Here is an 18,140-nt window from a genome sequence, read left to right on the forward strand (position 1 = left end):
ACCCAGGAAGGAGAACGGGAAACCAATACTCAAAGTCCCTGATGGCTCATAAGTGAGGGTTTTTATGGGCAAAATTTGGGTCAGAGGGTCTCCTGAGAAAGTGGACGCTTTTGATCGGAGGCCTATGACCTCATGTTCACAGATGTTACTTTGTGACTTGAGTGCCTTCCTCTGGCCCCGGAAGTGTGCTCCATCTCGGGAGACTTAGATTCTGAAAAAGTATTTCTTAAGTTAGAGATTTTATTAGATACAGCTGGTGATTGTGTCTGCGGTTGTGCTGATCAGCTGCTTAGAAGTGCCTGTTTGGTCAGTAAACTAGTAAGGTCATGATTCTTTGTTGTTATTAAGATTTTATTTATTTATTTATTAATGAGAGACAGAGACAGGGAGAGAGAGAGAAAGGCAGAGGGAGAAGCAGGCTCCATGCAGGCAGCCCAAGCTGGGACTCGATCTCTGGTCTCCAGGATCATGGCCTGGGCAGAAGGCAGCGCTAAACCGCTGAGCCACCCAGGCTGCCCATCACATTTTATATTTTTAAGATTTCTTTTTATTATTTTAGAAAGAGAGCACAAGCAGGGGGAGGGGCAGAGGGAGAGGAAGACAAGCAGACCCCCTCTGAGCAAGGAGTCTGACACAGGGCTCCATCCCAGGACCCTGAGGTCATGACCCTGGCGGAAATCAAGAGTCAGATGCCCAAACGACTGAGCCACTCAGGCGCCTCTCACATTTTAAAGTACTATTTATTTTGCTGGTTGCACATATTCAGAGTAAAAAGTGTGGAAAATGAAGGATAATATAAAAAAAATAAGAATCATCCCTCACCCACAACTGAGAGTTAAACATTATTAGTATATCAGTTTTTTAGTCTTTTTTTTCCTTGCATATCTACAGGTTTTTCATACAATTGGATCTAACAATACATTGGATTTGTTTTTGTAACAGCTTTCTTGACATATTTCACATACCATACAATTTACCCATTTTTTAAAAGATTTTTTTTATGTTTAAGTAATTTCTAAACCCAATGTGGGGCTTGATCTCACACCCAGAGATCAAGAGTCACATGCTCTACCGACTGAGCCAGCCAGGCACCCCATAATTAAAGTGGTGTAAACAATAAATAAATAAATAAATAAATAAATAAATAAATAAATAAATAAATAAATAAAGTGGTGTACAATCCAGTGGTTATGTAGTATATTCAAAGAGTTGTGCAACCATCACCACAATCAGAACACAATTAGAACATTTTTATTACTTCCCAAAGAAATCCATGCCCTTTTGCTGTCAACTCCCAGTCCCTCCCATCTCCCCAGCCCTTGGCAACTTCTTTATTCCTTTTTATTCTTTCTATTTTTAAAAAGATTTATTTATTTATTTATTTATTTATTTATTTATTTATTTATGAGAGAGACTGAGAGAGAGAGAGAGGCAGAGACACAGGCAGAGGGAGAAGCAGGCTCCTCGCAGGGAGCCCAATGAGGGACTCAATCCCGGAACACCAGGATCATGCCCTGAGCCAAAGGCAGATGCTCAACCACTGAGCCACCCAGGCGACCCTATTCTTTCTATGTTTTAAAGCAATCTCTACATCCAACATGGGGCTCCAACCTACAACCCTGAGATCGAGTTACACACTCTATGGACCGAGCCAGCCTGGCACCCCTGCCCTAGGCAACTTCGAATCTACTTTCTGTCTCTATAGATTTGCCAATTCTGGACATTTAATATAAACAGAATCATACAGTATGTGGTCTTTTGTGAATGGCTTCTTTCACTTAGCATCATATTTTAAAGGTTCGTTCAGGGATCCCTGGGTGGCGCAGCGGTTTGGCGCCTGCCTTTGGCCCAGGGCACGATCCTGGAGACCCGGGATCGAATCCCACATCAGGCTCCCGGTGCATGGAACCTGCTTCTCCCTCTGCCTATGTCTCTGCCTCTCTCTCTCTCTCTCTCTCTGTGACTATCATAAATAAATAAAAAAAAAATAAAAAAAAAATAAAGGTTCGTTCATGTTGTACCATGACACAGTCCTCCTGATAAATGATATATTCCTGTAGTTGCATGATACTTCTTTCCTTTTTCTTATAAACAGCTTTATTGAGCTACAATTCACAAATCATGCAACTTATCTATTTAAAGTGTACAATTCAGTATGTTGGCAAATTGAATTTAAATTTTAAAAGTGTAAAAAAATGAGAAAAATATAAAGGGTACAATTCAGGGCCTCCTGGGTGCCTCAGTTGGTTGAGCGTCTGATTCTTGTTTTAGGCTCAGGTCATGATCCCAGGGTCGTGAGATCGAGCCCTGCGACAGGCTCTGTGCTCAACAAGGAGTCTGCTTAAGATTCTCTCTCCCTCTGTCCCTCTCTACCCCTAAAATAAATAAACGAATCTTTAAAAAAAATAAAGTATACAATTTAATTACTTTTGGTATAGTCAGAGTTGTGCATCCAATACCACAATCAATTTTAGAAATTTTTAAAAGATTATTTATTTATTTATTCATGAGAGAGAGAGAGAGGAGAGAGAGAGAGAGAGGCAGAGACACAGGCAGAGGGAGAAGCAGGTTCCATTCAGGGAGCCTGATGCGGAACTCGATCCCAGGACTCCAGGATCATGCCCTGGGCTGAAGGCAGGCACTAAATTGCTGAGCCACCCAGGCATCCCAGAACATTTTTATCAACCTAAATTTCATTCCTTTTTGTGGGCAAATAATATTCCATTGTATGTGTATACCATATTTTATTTATCCATTCATCAGTTGATGACATTTATACCTTGTAGATATTATGAACAAAGTCTCTGTGGACATCTGTGTGCAAGTTTTTGTGTAAATATATGTTTTCATTTCTCTGTGATTGGAATTGCTGGGCCTATGATAAACTACATATTAGGTGTTTTAAGGAACTATCAGACAAACCACATGATTTTTTATCCTGATTTTCTCACTTAACATTAACCATGTACATTTTCATAACTTGTTAAATATTCTTTGAACACTTGGCTTTTAATGTTTGCAGACTTCCAAATCTTAGCCAATTCCCTGTTCCTGGGCATTTAGATCATTTCCAACTGAAATATTATAAATAGTATTTCAGTGAACACCTTTGGGCATCAATCTTTTTATGCAGCTCTGGCTACTTCTGCAGAGCAGATTAATCAGACCATTGAATCAAAGAGCACAAGCAGTTTTAAGGCTCTTGGTGTATAATGACAAATTGCCTTCCAAAAAAGTTGCGTCTGTTTGCATTCTGGCAAGTTCAGTTTGTACTTTCATTGTCTCCCGAGGTCACCAAGGCAGGGACTTTGGACATCTTTGACCCCATACCCAGCTCAATGTGTAGCACATGGCACAAGTTCATGTTACACAAATTGGTGTGACCAAAGGAAGACCCAGTCTCTGCACTGACAGAGGCCATTGGATGGAAAGGAGAATACAGGTGTCTGAGTCATTGTGAAGATAGGGGGCTCACTGCAGACTCAAGTGGTAATAAGGTATCGTGAAGCCAAGGACCCCCAGCATTGAAGTTGAAGTGGCCAATGTGAGAGGAATGTATATATGTATGAGGAAGCCACATACCACAGTCACTTAGGGGCAGATGCTGATAGGGACAGGGCGAAGACTGGTGGCAACTCTTTTTTGTACTCCAGTCCGTGGGCAGCAGTCTTTACATGGAGTGCTGGAAGAACTTCCTTCACGGAGCTAGTGAAGTCATCAAACTCTCTGTCCACTTGGATATCCTGAGAAGAAATGCATTACAAGGCAGTACATCATCACCTTTTGAGAACTTTACTGTTTTTTACTTATACACATAGGGTTTTGAAGAAACTCCTTAGGGGATCCCTGGGTGGCGGTTTAGCACCTGTCTTTGGCCCAGGACGTGATCCTGGGGTCCCAGGATCGAGTCCCACATCGGGCTCCTGCATGGAGCCTGCTTCTCCCTCTGCCTGTGTCTCTGCCTCTCTCTCTCTCTCTCTCATGAATAAATAAATAAATAAAATGTTTAAAAAAAGAAGAAGAAACTCCTTAGGACAGCTTCTATACTATGGATGACAATGTCATTACTCACCAAACCATTAAAATAGAGAAGGGAAGGGGCTCCAGGGGAGGACCTGCACTATTGGGGCCTGCACTATTTCTTGATCTGGGGGCTGGTTACATAGGTGTGTGCTGTTTGTAGAAAATTCACAGCCCTAATCCATGTGCACTTTTCAGAATAAATGTTATTCCTCAATAACAAATGAAGACCAAGGGGAGTGAGGGAAAGAATACTAGCACCAGTGGGGTCCGTCTCTACACAGACCTCTCCTGTGAGGTCTGCTAGCTCATCCCCTCTTCACAATGGGCCTGGCTGGGAGATTTCAGCCCCATTTCATCTAAAGACAAAGCTGAGCCCTGGAAAGGGTTTTACATGAACTGTCAGGATTTAGAAGTATTTCCCTTAAACCGCAAGAGAAAATCTAGGCTGGGGAGATTACATTAAAAAGAGCAAAGGAACAGGGAAACAGAACATTGCATCTAAATTAGTATCATTCTCCAATTCAGAATATCCCATGTTGATGACTCAGGATTTGGTCCCAGGACTGTCGGACTCTTACCTCTGTGGTGTTTCCATTACATTAAATCTCCTGATAATAATCATACTTTATATTAAATAAGCACATATATTTGGAGAACCATTTCATATATCATTCCTTTATTTGTTTTTTTTTTTAAATATTTACTTATTTAAGTAATCTCTGCCCCTAACATCATGGAGCTTGAACTCACAACCCCAAGATCAAGAGTCATATGCTCTTCCAACTGAAACGGCCAAGCCTCCTCTCCCTCTCTCTCTTTCTCTCTCTCTTTTAATGATAGAATCCAAGGCTGACAGGAATTCTCAGAACAGAAGGAAAATGGTCAAGGCAAGCTAATCTCTGGGCAGGCAGAAGGAAGCAATAAGGCTGTCATCAGTTGTCCAAAGCCTGAGGGATTGGAACTGTAAAAATACGTCTCTGGAAGGTTTTGACTCAAATCTGGGTTGAAATAAACCAGAGTTGGGGACACCTGGGTGGCTCGGTTGGTTGAGCATCTGCCTTTAGCTCAGGTCATGATCCTGGGGTCCTGGGATCAAGCCCCACGTGGGGCTCCCTGCTCAGCGGGGAGTCTGCTTCTCCCTTTCCCACTCTCCCTCCTTGTGGTCTCTCTGTCTCTGTGTCAAATAAGTAAATAAAATCTTTTTTTTTAAATAACAAATAAAAATAAGAAGTGTCAGATCCCGATGTTTTCACCACATGCAACCTTTATTCAAACTCTCTGGCTTAGAGCCCCTTTCTATTCTTAAAAATTCTTAAATTTTTCAGAAAGGCTTTGTTTGTATAGGTTAGAGCCATCAATACTTACCATCCTAGAAATTAAAACAGGAAAAAAAATGAAAAAGAAACAAACCAAGGTTAGAATAAGCAGTGATTTGTGACTAGACTTCCTTCTAATACTTCTATTTGGGGATTCTCTCCTTAATGTTTAACTGCTTTTAATTTTCTATATTAAAAAGGCACAGTCGAATGAAAAGGAATCTTAGTCTCCCTGGAAGCCACATAAGTGAATCTTCCACCACCATGTCCACCTCCAGTCAGCACCGGCCAGGTGGCAGGGTGAGGTGCCTTACAAGTACTGAACCTGCAAATCCAAACATCAGAGAACACTGAGCTTTGTGTCCTCTGAGCCACCTATTGTCTCTCAGCCAATGACAACCCCAGATACTGTTGGAGGTGAGGCCGTGGCGATACCCCCCTCCTCCCGTCAGGCATGGGAGCAGAGCCTGAGTGGCACTGTGACCTGACATTAAGGCCTGGGGTGGAACTCAGGCCCAGCCACACTGAGCATCCGGGCAGGGCGCTCTATTTCTCTAATCCCCACTTTCTTCCTCGAAATGATAACGTGTGGGGCTGTTGGGAGGATCATAGATGAGATTTATTAAAAGCCCTTACAGAGAAATCCAGAAGTTCTAGGGCAGACATTGGATTATCCCGGATGGACTTCAGAACTCCAAAGCAGCCTTCACCTCGTATGGGATTCCTGGAGATCTGAGAAACATGCATACAATTGAGCAAAACTGGGATCCCTGGGTGGCGCAGCGGTTTGGCACCTGCCTTTGGCCCCGGGCGCGATCCTGGAGACCCCGGATCGAATCCCACGTTGGGAGCCTGCTTCTCCCTCTGCCTATGTCTCTGCCTCTCTCTCTCTCTCTCTCTCTCTCTCTCTGTGTGACTATCATAAATAAATTAAAAAAAAAAAACAATTGAGCAAAACTGAGCCCAGGTAGGCTAGTGGAGCAACTCAAAAGGGAAAGAGGGCTTCTTCATATCTGATGACAAGTGGCTCAGGACAGCCCCATTGTCCCAGCTCAGAAGTTGTCTCCACTGACAGAATGCCCTGAGTGAGGCTGTGGGGCCAGGGAAGAGGGGAGAGGGTGAAGCACTGGCTGAGCACCCACTCAGCCCAATTCTGTCCTGGGTGCCAAAGATACAGACACACAGGGCACATTTTGCCTTTAAAGGGCTCACCTGTCAGGGGGAAGAGAGGAAAAGGAAACGTCATGAAAACGCAGTGCAATGAGAGTGTGCATCAGCTCTCCTGGGGAGGTAAAGCTTAGGCAGACGATCAAACACCTGCCCTGAGCTTTACAGGTGAGGTGGACAGAGTGGGGTATTTCGGCAAGGAGGGCTGGAGGAGCAAAACAGAGGGGAGAACTTGCACCATGTGCAGGAAATTCAGAGCAGCTTGGGGGGAGAGAATGAGCTTCACAGGCAGAAGGCAGAGGGTTTTTAGCAAAGCCCAGAGCCCAGGGTGTAGTGAATGACATGCTACTCAGCTTGGATTTATCCAGAGGGAGCTGCTGACAGATTTAAAGCAAGAGGGGACAGGAGCATGTTTCTAGTTTAGAAAGATCACCAGGTAGGTAGGAAGGAAGGGCCAGAGATGGGAAACTAACACAGAATGTGAGGGGAAGTGAGGAGTAGACAGCCTGAGCACTCTGCAGGAAGGAAGGTGAAGGATGGAAGATGTGGGAAAGAGAGGGAGGGGTAGCATGGGGCCCTCACTTCTGACTCGATGGGGAGCCCCTCCCCCCCAGGAAGCAGCCCCTAGAGAGAGGTGATGCCTTCAAGTTGTGCTTTGTGCCCATGAGACATCCAGGGGACCGTCCAGCAGGTGGCTGGAAATGGGGATCCAGAGCTTAAGAGAGGTCTGTGTTGTAGGCAGGGGTCAGGGTGGAGCGGTGGGAGAGAAGTGAGCCTCAGGCTGGGGATGGGAATGCTACAGAGGGCTCCTCTGCCAGTTGAGGGAGCTGAGAGCCAGGCAGTGCTGGATGCCCCCAGGACCTGACAGTACTGTACTCTGAGCACTTGCTGATGGCACAGTGGCCCTCAGGGGCCTGCTCTACCCTCGGTTGCACCCTCCCTTCTCTGTCCTCTGCTCTCAGCCCTACTTAGCCATTCCTACCCCACTGCAACCCTGAAGGAAGGGAACCCCTGGTGAGCACACGAGGCCTCCGGTAGGTCTGAGCATGGCCAACAGTACACCTGGGCTGACCCTGTGGGCTGAAAAAGAATAAGGACAGCTGAGAGGTGTGGTGATACCACTGGGAGGGAAGGATGGGTGAGGAAGAGTCTGAAGAAGTGCATGGATGTTTGAAGAAGGTGGGTGACTGAATGGCAAGGGAAAGAAGTGGTCATAAGAGGAAGCCAGGAGGCCCCCCTCCCTTCTCTGGGCTCTAGAACCTGTGTACCCCACTACGAGAGGAGGGATCTGTGTGGACATGCATAGGCAGGTCTGTGCTGGGGCCTCCCCCATCAGGCTAGCACTCACAACAAGAATCCTCAGTGTCTGGTTGACCCGGAGGCCCAGGCCCAGGCTCAAGGCTCCCACTGCAGAGATGCGGTTGTTGCTGCAACAGGAAGACACGTGCATTTTGCTACCTTCTGAGTAGCTGTGCACCACCAGACTGTCCCAGGGTCCCAGCTGGTGTTGCTGGTGCATCCACCTGGTTAGGCTTCACGATCCAGCATCCGCTGATGCCTCAGGGACCTTGGGCAGGTCAGTATGTAAAGGCTCCTTCATTGGAAGCTCCTAGTGTTCAGGGAGATTGCTCAGCAAACACACCTAGAGCATTCTTCCCACCTCGTGGAGGCCAGCTGCTGCTCCCAGGCCCTCAGAGCTCAGCAGGTCCTCCCACATGTTCTGCCCCAGTCAGCACCCCATTCCTATCACCATGACAGCATCTGTCCTGGAAACCACCCAGCTCTCTCCTCCTGCTTCTCAAGATGGACCTAAACTCTGGCCCCAGCACCTCTCTTGGCCTCTTTATCTTGGAGCCAGTCCCACTACCCTCTGACCTCTCACACTCCAGCTCTGGCCTCACATTCCAGCATGTCTTGTGGCCTCTTCTGGCCTTGACTCCTTCCATGGGAAGGACAGAATTGCAGCAGAATTGAGAAGACCCTGCTCACTGCAGCAGCCACCTGCCCCCCTGGGGCAAGTGCTCAGCCACACAAGTCCAGGACCTGTAGGGCTTCAGTCTCTCTTTTTCTGTGGTTTGCGGCCCCTGCTCTGGTTACTTGCTGAGGCTGGGAGGAGCAGCTCACACACGTCATGTGCTGAGCAGAACATGAGCACTCACCCCACACTAAGCTCTGCTGAAGATTTTTGTTTTGTTTTGTTTTGAAGTAGGCTCCATACCCGGTACGGAGCCCAATGTGGGGCTTGAAGTCACCACCCTGAAATCAAGATCCCAGCCGAGAGCTGAGATCAACATTTGGACACTTAACTGACAGAGCGACCTCGGTGCCTCCCTGCTGAAGATGTTTTACATGCATGTTTTCAATTCCCAGCCCCTGCCTGTGCAGCAGCAATTATGAGATGCAAGGTACAATGATGAACTTCAGTGAGAAAGAACTGAGTCCTCTTGGATTGTGGCCCAAGCCCCATCATAGGTAGACTGTAATAGGTTTGGGAGTTAAAGTGGTAAACAGCAGCAGGATCATGGAGTCCCTGATCCCTTGGTGGCTTTGGAGTTGAAGTCTGTGACATGGGGACCACCCTATGCACCTCACCTCATGTTGAGTTCCTCCAACACATTGTTGGTCTTAAGTGCCTCACCCACTGCGGATGCTCCAGGATCTCCAAAGCCATTGTATGAGATGTCCAGGACTCTGAGGAAGATGTTTGCCTGGAATGCGAAAGAGTGAAGCCAGGAGACCTCTCGTGTCGGTGGTCTGGGGCCATAGCCTCAGAGGCCAGGAGGCCCAAGGTACAAAAAGCACAGACTGAGAACAGAAGGTCAGAGGTTCCAGGTAAGAATCTTGTGGCTTGAATGATGGTGACCAGGAGAACTGAATGACTGGAAGCACAGCACCAAACGTGGGTGTAGGTGTGGATGTCCCTCAGAGACTGCCTAGCAGCAGACCCCAGAGAGGCAGTGATCCGGCTCCATGCCCACTTGGAGGACCCAAAGGCAGGTACTCTAAGGTACACAGCAGGATCTCAGATGGGCTCCAGTGAGGGGTTGTTGGAGACTGTGGTGGGGAGAAGGGCAAGAGCTTGTGGCTGCAATGGGAAGACAAAGCCTGACCTACCACTTGTGGAGCAGGATCCTCAGGTCACCCTGGGGGGTGGGGGAAGCAAGGCACCTGCTGCCGTTTCCTGAAGAGGGCCCCACAAATGTAGCCGGTACCAGGGGCATCCTGGCAGGTAGAAGCCACTCATTCCCAAGGCCTACGAACCACATCTAAGGAAGCAGGTGGGATGTTTGAGAGCGTGTGCTGGGACCCAAGGGTGCAGGGTGTCTCCTCAGGGAGGCATCTGCATATGACCACAGTGAGCATGTTTCACCAGACTGCACGATATCCCTCCCCCCAGCCCCATGTCTGTAATATCTATAATATCTGGAGAAGGTGTGCAATGCTCAACCCGAGACCCTTCAGTAAGTGTTGTGAGAGTGAGCCTGGTGTTTTGGAGTCATGTAATGGGGCTGGGAAAATTAAAGTCACCAAACAAAATGTTTTTAAAGCTCTTCTTAAAAGATCCAAGGCTCGTTTCTGAAGAGCTGTGAAGACAGGGAGCTGGCACCTGGAAAACCAGTCCCCATAGGACAGGCCGGAAGGGTAAATAGGCAGCAGGGGTCTTCATACCTCCAGTCCCCTGGCAAAGGCCACAGCTCCTGGTCCTCGAAGGTGATTCCAGCTTATATTAAGCTCAGTGAGTCCTGTATTTTCTGCCAGGGCCGGCCCGAGCATCTCCCCTTCAGAAACACCAAGACAGACCTTATTCTCTGTTCATTCCTTCAAAAAAGAATCCTGATGACCGTTGCATACCAGGGTCTCTTTGGGACACAAGGGTCACTAAGTTGAAGCCAATATGGGCCTGCCCTGTCCTCAAGGAATTCACATTTAATGGGGGAGATACAGTTGATCCTTGAACAACATGGTGGTTAGGGGCACCAAACCCCTGTGCAGTCGAAAATCTGCATATAACTTTGACTCCCCCATACTTCAACTGTTGACCAGAAAGAAGACCTTGCCAAGAACATATAGTGTTGATTAACATGCTTTGTATGTTATACACATTATACACTGTATTTTTATAAAAAAGTAAGCTAAAGAAAATTTTATTTTTTGAAGATTTTTATTTATTTGACAGAGAGAGAGAGAGAGAGAGAGAGAGCCAGAGAGCACAAGCAGGGGGAACAGCAGAGGGAGAGGGAAAAGCAGACTCCCCACTTAGCAGGGAACCTGATGTGGGGCTTGATCCCAGGACCCCAGAGTCATGACCTGAGCCAAAGGCAGATGCTTAACCGACGGAGTCACCCAGGTGCCCCTAAAATTTTTTTATTAAGAAAATCATTAGGCTCCTGGGTGGCTCAGTTGGTTGAGTATCTGACTGTTGATTTCGGTTCAGGTCATGATCTGGGGATCATGAGATTGAGCCCCATGTTGGGTTCCATACTAGGTGTGGAGCCTGCTTGAGATTCTCTCTCTCCCTATCCCTCTGCCCCTCCCCCCTCTGCACGCTCCCAATCATTCTCTCTCTCAAATAAATAAATAAATAAATAAATAAATAAATAAATCTTTTAAAAAGAAAGTCATAAGAAAATACACATATAACACTGTACTGTATTGTACTGGGTGGCTCAGTGGTTGAGCATCTATCTGCCTTTGGCTCAGGTCATGATCCTGGAGTTCTGGGATGAGTCCCACACTAGGTTCCCCACAGGGAACCTGCTTCTCCCTCTGCCTATGTCTCTGTCTCTCTCTCTGCATCTCTCATGAATAAATAAATAATATCTTAAAAAAATACTGTACTGCATTTATTTTAAAAGGTATATAGGTGGACCCATGCAGTTCAAATCCATGTTGTCCAATTGTAAATACAAATTAATAGGATGTGAACTATTAAAGACTACATAAATGTGGAAATAAATAGGGTTAGGGACTAATCCTGCCTTAGCCGGATGTCAGGAAAGTGAGGACAGAGGAGATAAATTTGAAGACTGAGGGATTCACCATGTGTGTGTGCATGCACAGCAGAGAACACACACAGCAAAGTTTGAATTAATGGAGGCACGAGGGAGCATGGAACACTTGTGGAAATGCCCACAGGCCTGGTGGGTGGGTGGGAGCCAGTGAAACACGAGGTAGGAGTAATGGGCACTGGAAAGATGCTGAGTGGCCTTCAATGCTGGGCCAAGGCTTTTGGGCACCAGCCAGTTAGTGGTGAGTAGGCAGGGAGGCTTTAAGAAATGACAAAAGTGGGAAGCCTGGGTGGCTCAGTGGTTGAGCCTTCGGCTCAGGTCGTGATCCTGGAGTTCTGGGATTGAGTCCCACATCAGGCTCCCTGCAGGTAGCCTGCTTCTCCCTCTACGAATGTCTCTGCCTTCTCTGTCTCTCATGAATAAATAAATAAAATACTAAAAAAAAATGACAAAGCTGAATTCCTCAGAGGCGGGTATAGGGAATGGACTGAGGTGGGTGGGAGTAGAGAGAACCCAGGGCACCAGTTGGAAGGCTTGTGTCATAGTCTATAGGCAAGAGGTGATGAAGCTGGTGCAGCTGTGTAGAGAGGAGGCACTTGTGGCAGAGATAGGAAAGAGGGAGCAGTGCAGGGTAAGAAATCTTGAGAGATTTTTAGCATGTAAAGATGGACAGAAGAAGCCCCACCCACCCATCATGCTCTCCACTCTTTCAGGATTCAGCCAATCTGACCTGCTCCCAGTGCTCAAAAGCACCAGCACCGACATGACTCTGGGCTACCCCCTGGGTAGAACTGTTAGCCCCCCTCATTCACCTGGCTAATAGCTCCTCATCCTTCTAACCTGGGTTCACGGCATCAGGAAACCTTGCCTGCCCAGCGAGGCTGTGCTGTTTGGGCCCCATGTCCACCATGCTTCTATCCTTCCATGCTCTGGTTGAATGACCTCCCTTTGTCCAGCCAGTCTCTCCCACCAGCCTAGGAGTCCCTCAAGGATCTGAATTTGACCCCTCTCCATGAATCTGAATTTGACTCCTCTCCACCTTAGCTCCTCATGTGGGTTAGTAAGGCTAGTTTGAAGAGATGCACAGAGGAAAAACAGATGCTCTAACCGAGCATCTGACTAGGTTGCTCTGGGGTGCCTGGCTGGCTTGGTCAGTAGAGCATGAGACTCTTGATCTTGGGGCTGTGAGTTCAAGCCCCATCTTGGGTGCAGAGATTATTTTAAAATAAGTTCAGAAAAGAAGAAAAGAAAAGAAAAGAAAAGAAAAGAAAAGAAAAGAAAAGAAAAGAAAAGAAAAGAAAAGAAAAGAAAAGAATAGCCTGCCAGGCTAGAACCACTGCAGCAAGATACTTTAGCACCTTGGAGAGCTCCCTGCAAGGCAGCGGGACTCCCTGTGCGGCCTCCCTGGGAACAGGGCTCTGGATTCCAAACCCCGCACTGGGTCTGACACCCGCTGATTCTCGGTTACAGGTGTACTTTCGCCCCTCCTGACACTTCTAGGGCTGGGAGGAGAGGGCGGTGGTCCTCACTTTCTAGGGAAGCCCTTTCTTTGCTGAACTGGAGGGTGAGAAGGTTCCTCTACGCACAAGAATCAGCCTCTTGAAATTCCAATGCTTGGCCTTCACGACCTCTGCAGCCGACTATGAGGTAGGTGCTACCTTCATTCACCATGGGTCAGATGGGGAGACTGAGACCCAAGCCCTTCACCCTTCAAGGGAGTCAGGCCCACCTACAGATCCCCACTTGGGAAAACAAAATGGTCCTGCTGAGTTTGTCCTTTTCTGAGCTGAGGTCCTCCTTACAGCATATTTGCACCACCTTCAGAGGAGGCCTTAGCTTCCCTCCCCTCCATCCTGGCTGCCTCTCTGATGCTTGACTTTTCACTGTGAAGGCCCAGGGGGACATCTATACTTAGTGTGTTGCAAATCTGAAATGAACTTGTCTCTCTTTTTATTTTTATTTATTTTTTTTAAAGATTTATTTATTTATTTATTTATTTATTTATTTATTTATTTATTTATGGTAGACACACAGAGAGAGAGACAGAGGCAGAGACACAGGAGGAGGGAGAAGCAGGCTCCATGCTGGGAGCCCGACGCGGGACTCAATCCCGGGACCCCATCCCGGGACCCCAGGATTGTGCCCTGGGCCAAAGGTAGGTGCTAAACCACTGAACCACCCAGGGATCCCCTTGTCTCTCTTTTTAAAAAAGATTTTGTTTGCGTGTGTGTGTGTGTGTGTGTAAGAAAGAGAGAGCAAGAGTGACAGGAAGAGCGAGAGGGAGAGAGAGAGAGAATGAGCAGAGGGTGGGGCAGAGAGAGAAGGAAAAGCAGACTCCCCACTGAGCAGGAAGCCCAATGTGGGGCTCCATCTCAGGATGCTGGGATTATGACCTGAGCTGAAGTCAGAGGCTTAACCATGTGCCCCTGAACTTCTCTTTTAATTTCACAGACTTCTCATAATAATTGTCTTAAAAGGTAAACATGCTCTCTGGCAGTTAAATTCTAAGACTGATCTTGAAAGGTCAAAGTTGGTACCACTCCCACTCTAAGCTGCTTGAGACAGAATAATTCTTCTCAAACTTTCTTGATCAGATAAATCTCCTAGGGCAAATGTAGATTTGCCATTAAAATGTAGATGCATGGGCCTTGCCCCACCAAGACTCTGGTTCAGTAGGTCCAGGGCCCAGAAATCTGAATTCCTAATTCAAGATCCCAGGTGATTCCTATAATTGATTGGAGTGATTGAGAACAGACAGGTAGAAGTACATGTTCCTGGCAAAGCAGATAGCTTGTGCAAAGGCCCTGGGGCATGCAATAAAGTGGTGAGATCAAGGAATCCCACCAATGTCTTTCACAGCAGTTGCAATAAAATCTTCATACCCTTTGCCAAGATTTGTAGGCCTGCACCATCCACTGTCTCTTCATCTTATAGCCTAGTCCCTCCCTCCTGGATCACTAGTTCAGTCACACTGGTGTCTATCAGTCTGGGAAATAAGCCTGCAGGTTCACTGTTCCTCTGCTTGAAATGTTCTCTCCCTGGTCTTGCCATGGCTGACTCCTTCCCACCCTTTGTATTTCAACTTAAATGTCATCTCAGAGCCTCCCCAGCCACCTCTCTAAGACAAGGGATCCCATTCTTCTCTAGACTTGTGCCCTGTTTATTTTGTTGCATCAATAATTACGGAGAATTATCTTGTTAATAGGTATTCCTCGAGGCCAGGGACTTTGTTTTGTTCACAACCAGGTCACTAGTGGCTAAATTAGCATCCGGCGCATGCAGCAGCAGGCAATGGCAATCTGTGGAATGGATTAAGAGTTCTGTGTAGAAGGAGTGGGAGGGGGGCAGGCCAAAGTGGGACATGGGAAACAGGAGCCAGAGTATGAATGTTCAGAGTGGTCCTGCCAACCTCCACCCACCTCTGCCACAGGAGGAGGGGCTTGGTGGCCCTGGCCAGATGTTACCTGCTTGGTCATTCAGCTGGTTATAGCTTAGGTCCAGCGATTTCAGGCCTGTGTGGGCCAGCAGGAGTTCAGCAAGGTACTGGGCTGCATGCTCCTCCAGGCCATTCCCTGCCAGCTGTACCTTCTGCATGGTTGGATTCACCATGAGGGCAGCACAGACTGCTTGAGCTCCCACCACTCCCATCTGGTTGTCCGACAGGTCCACATCTAGGGGTTGGCAGCACTCCTCAGTCAGTGGGATCCAGAGGCAGGTACCACCCTCTTCCACCTTCTTCTATCCCCCAAGCCTCTAGGCCTGAGGCAGTGGACAAGGCTATGCAGCCAGACTATCCTGCGGTTGCATGGTGACTCTGCCTCTCATCAGCTGCATCCACCCCTCCAGCCCTAGGCAGCTTCTCTGATGCCCCCACCCTCTCCATGCATCCACAGCTTCTTTATCAAAGGGTTCAAACTGCCTACTTCATGGTGCTGTACAGGATGCCTGCAATGGTGATGCAGCCCCCCCCCCCCCCCCCCGAGGATGATTCGTGCTTAGCAGCAGTATAACACACCCACAGAGTCTTCACTAATTCATTTCTGGGAACTGCCAAAGGCAGCCCAGGTGGCCATGCATGGAGCATATAAGTGAGCCAGGAGCTTTGCTAAGCACTTCACATATGCGGTTTCATTTCATACTCAGCACAAACCCAAGGACTAAGTGCTATTGTTGGGGCCATTTCACAGATTGAAAACTAAGGCTCAGTGAGGTGGAGCAGCTTGCGGGGGGGGGGCACCCTCTCTGTGACAGAGATGGCGTTGGTATCCAGCCCCACTTCATTCCCACCCAACCCTCCACCCTCTCACATGGCCCATCCCCTGCCTCTCTGTTGGAGACTTCTCTCATTCTGCATTTAGGCAATGGGAGGCAACCACATGCAGAGGGGAGCTGGCCAGCAGAGGAGAGGAGTTGGGGGAGGGAGGGCGGGTCAGGAGAGGAATAGCATGCAGCATTGGGGGCACCACAGAGAGTCTAACTCCACCCCCAACCACCCCACCCTGTGATGAGGCCCCTGCCATGGCAACACCAATAGACCCCAGGTGAAAAGGCCCAGCCGTGAGGGGGCCCACACCCCTCAGGGAAGGGAGGACTCAAATCTGCCCACCTGCCCCAGGCTCAGCACCTACCACAGATACTGCTGCTTTTGCTCAGGGCACCTGCCAGGGCCTCCACACCAGCCCCACAGAGCCCATTGTCTCGAAGGTCCAGTCGCTTGACATAGGGATTGGAGGTCAATGCTGAAGCCAAAGCCTGGGCACCCTAGGACAAAGAGGGGCCTGAAGGACCTGGTCCTTCCCAGGGGGAAGGCCTCAGACACAGCTAGCCACTATCCTGGCTCATTTCCAGGGCACAGCCCTCTAACTGGAAGGCCTTTCCCTTCCCACATGCCCAGGGGACACTTTCTTACCCTTCTAGGCTCTGCTCAGACCTCATCTTCTGGAACTTTCCCTGACCATCCCCCACTGCCAGCAGATTAGCATCTCCCAGCAAGCCCCTCAACCTTTACACTGAATCGTCATAGCCTTGACGCCTGCTGACACCCAAATGAGGGGATTGAATATGCCTGGCGCGCAGCAAGGCAGGGGAGTGTGTGGTATGGGCTCAGGAAGAGGCCACTCCCATGGCTGCTGCTTCCCAGGTCCTGTCACTCCAAGCCTGACCGCAGGGTCTCTCCAGGGTTACCTGAGGCCCCAGGCCACGGTGCCGCAGGTTCAGCTCTGGGGTGCTCCCTAGGTGCAGAAAGCGGGAGGCAGGCACAACACTATGGGCTTGGCAGGACCTCAGGTAGAGGGTGTCCTTGAGCAGTTCTCCAGGCCCCTGGATGCCTGATAGGAGACAGGGAGAGGATGAATATGGATCCCTTTCCAGACCCAGTCTCCTACTCCCCTGCCCTGTGTCACCATGCAGCCTGCATTTCCCTCTAAAGTCATTTCTCCCTGTGCTGTTAGGGACATTGAAGGTCAGAGAAAACAAATTCTTTCCCTAAAGTCACACAGCTAGTGGTAGTCAATCCTGGCAGAGTCAGGGTTAGGACCTTTCCTGTCTGACGCCAAAGTGCCTGCTGTGTCTTTTCTGCTGGATTACAGAACACGTATGTTTTGAGACTATTTCATGGGGGAAGAAACTGAAACAATTCTAAGTTCTAAATATTTATTGGCGGGGGATCCCTGGGTGGCTCAGTGGTTTAGCGCCTGCCTTCGGCCCAGGGCATGATCCCAGAGTTCCAGGATCGAGTCCCACAAGGGGCTCCCTGCGTGGAGCCTGCTTCTCCCTCTGCCTGTGTGCCTGTGTCTCTGCCTCTCTCTCTCTCTCTCTCTCTCTCTCTGTCTCTCATGAATAAATAAATAAAATCTTTAATAAAAATAAATAAATAAATAAAAATATTTATGGGCTTAGTTTTCCCTGTGGGTTGGGAAACCCCAGCCCTGATGTCGTTGCAGGGTGAGACACCTCTTCTCACACTGTTCGGCGGGGTTTAACGTCAGTCACTTTGAGGCATTTTCTACAGTGGAACTCCTGTTGCCCCCAGGAGCACTGCGGGAAGGGCAAGGGGCCGGAGCGGCCGCTGCTGTCCTGAAGGCGTCCCACGGAGGGGTGCGCTCCCTGCCGGACAGGGGCCCCTTGCCCACTAGGCCCCAGCCTGGCCCCTCAAGAAGGCAGGCGGGAGAAGCTCCCCAGGGGAGCAGGCAGGCCCGCCCCCATCCCTTCCCGGGAGCACCTTCCATCTCCCGGTCGGAGTCTGAATCAACGTCCGGACACTCCTCGGCCTCCGGGGCCCCTGCTAGACGCCCAGCGGCCGCTGCCTCCTCCTCCAACTGCTCTCCCCTCTCCCCAGACCTCTGGCAGGGACCCCTCGCGCTGGCGCTCATTTCTCGGTGGTCGGCACGGAGGCCAGCGCTGTGGGGCGCGGCGCCTGGAGCACCGCCCGGGGATGTGGGCGGACCCTTCGACGGATTCGACCAATCGAATGTGGCGCGCCGCGAACAGACGCCCGCTGCAGCCAATAGAGGCGCGCCTCCCCGGCGGCAGCCGCCCGGGCAACCCGGTGTTTTCAGTTGCTACGGAAACGGCCGCGGGCGTGGGCCGACCTTTAGCCTACTACCAGGCTGCGCGGAGGTGAGCG

At 49.1% G+C, this 18,140-nt stretch overlaps 2 protein-coding genes across 3 annotated transcripts in view; one reads left to right on the forward strand and one right to left on the reverse strand.

The window, feature by feature from the left end:
* LRRC74B (leucine rich repeat containing 74B) lies at positions 1 to 17,980 on the reverse strand. Of its 2 annotated transcripts, XM_077874632.1 has the most exons (10): positions 17,736 to 17,980; positions 16,700 to 16,842; positions 16,144 to 16,276; positions 14,980 to 15,186; positions 10,176 to 10,285; positions 9,099 to 9,214; positions 7,855 to 7,933; positions 5,976 to 6,071; positions 3,583 to 3,743; positions 1 to 211 (listed from the first exon to the last, which is right to left on the reverse strand). In XM_077874632.1, exons 1-9 carry the CDS (start codon positions 17,884 to 17,886, stop codon positions 3,588 to 3,590), a joined length of 1,191 nt encoding a protein of 396 aa, XP_077730758.1. In that variant the 5' UTR covers positions 17,887 to 17,980; the 3' UTR covers positions 1 to 211; positions 3,583 to 3,587. The 2 variants fall into 2 exon arrangements, with proteins under 2 accessions (XP_077730758.1, XP_077730757.1); XM_077874631.1 differs by lacking the exon at positions 1 to 211 and having other exon boundaries at positions 2,668 to 3,743.
* The window catches only part of P2RX6 (purinergic receptor P2X 6), an 11,603-nt gene continuing 11,202 nt past the window's right edge, over positions 17,740 to 18,140 (forward strand). The window contains exon 1 of the mRNA XM_077874629.1: positions 17,740 to 18,133. Coding sequence (XP_077730755.1) covers positions 17,949 to 18,133 — 185 coding nt within the window. The 5' untranslated portion in view covers positions 17,740 to 17,948. The remainder of the gene's footprint in view (positions 18,134 to 18,140) is intronic.

This window comes from Canis aureus, chromosome 27 (genome assembly GCF_053574225.1).
Source record: "Canis aureus isolate CA01 chromosome 27, VMU_Caureus_v.1.0, whole genome shotgun sequence".
Classification (NCBI taxonomy): Eukaryota; Metazoa; Chordata; class Mammalia; order Carnivora; family Canidae; genus Canis; species Canis aureus.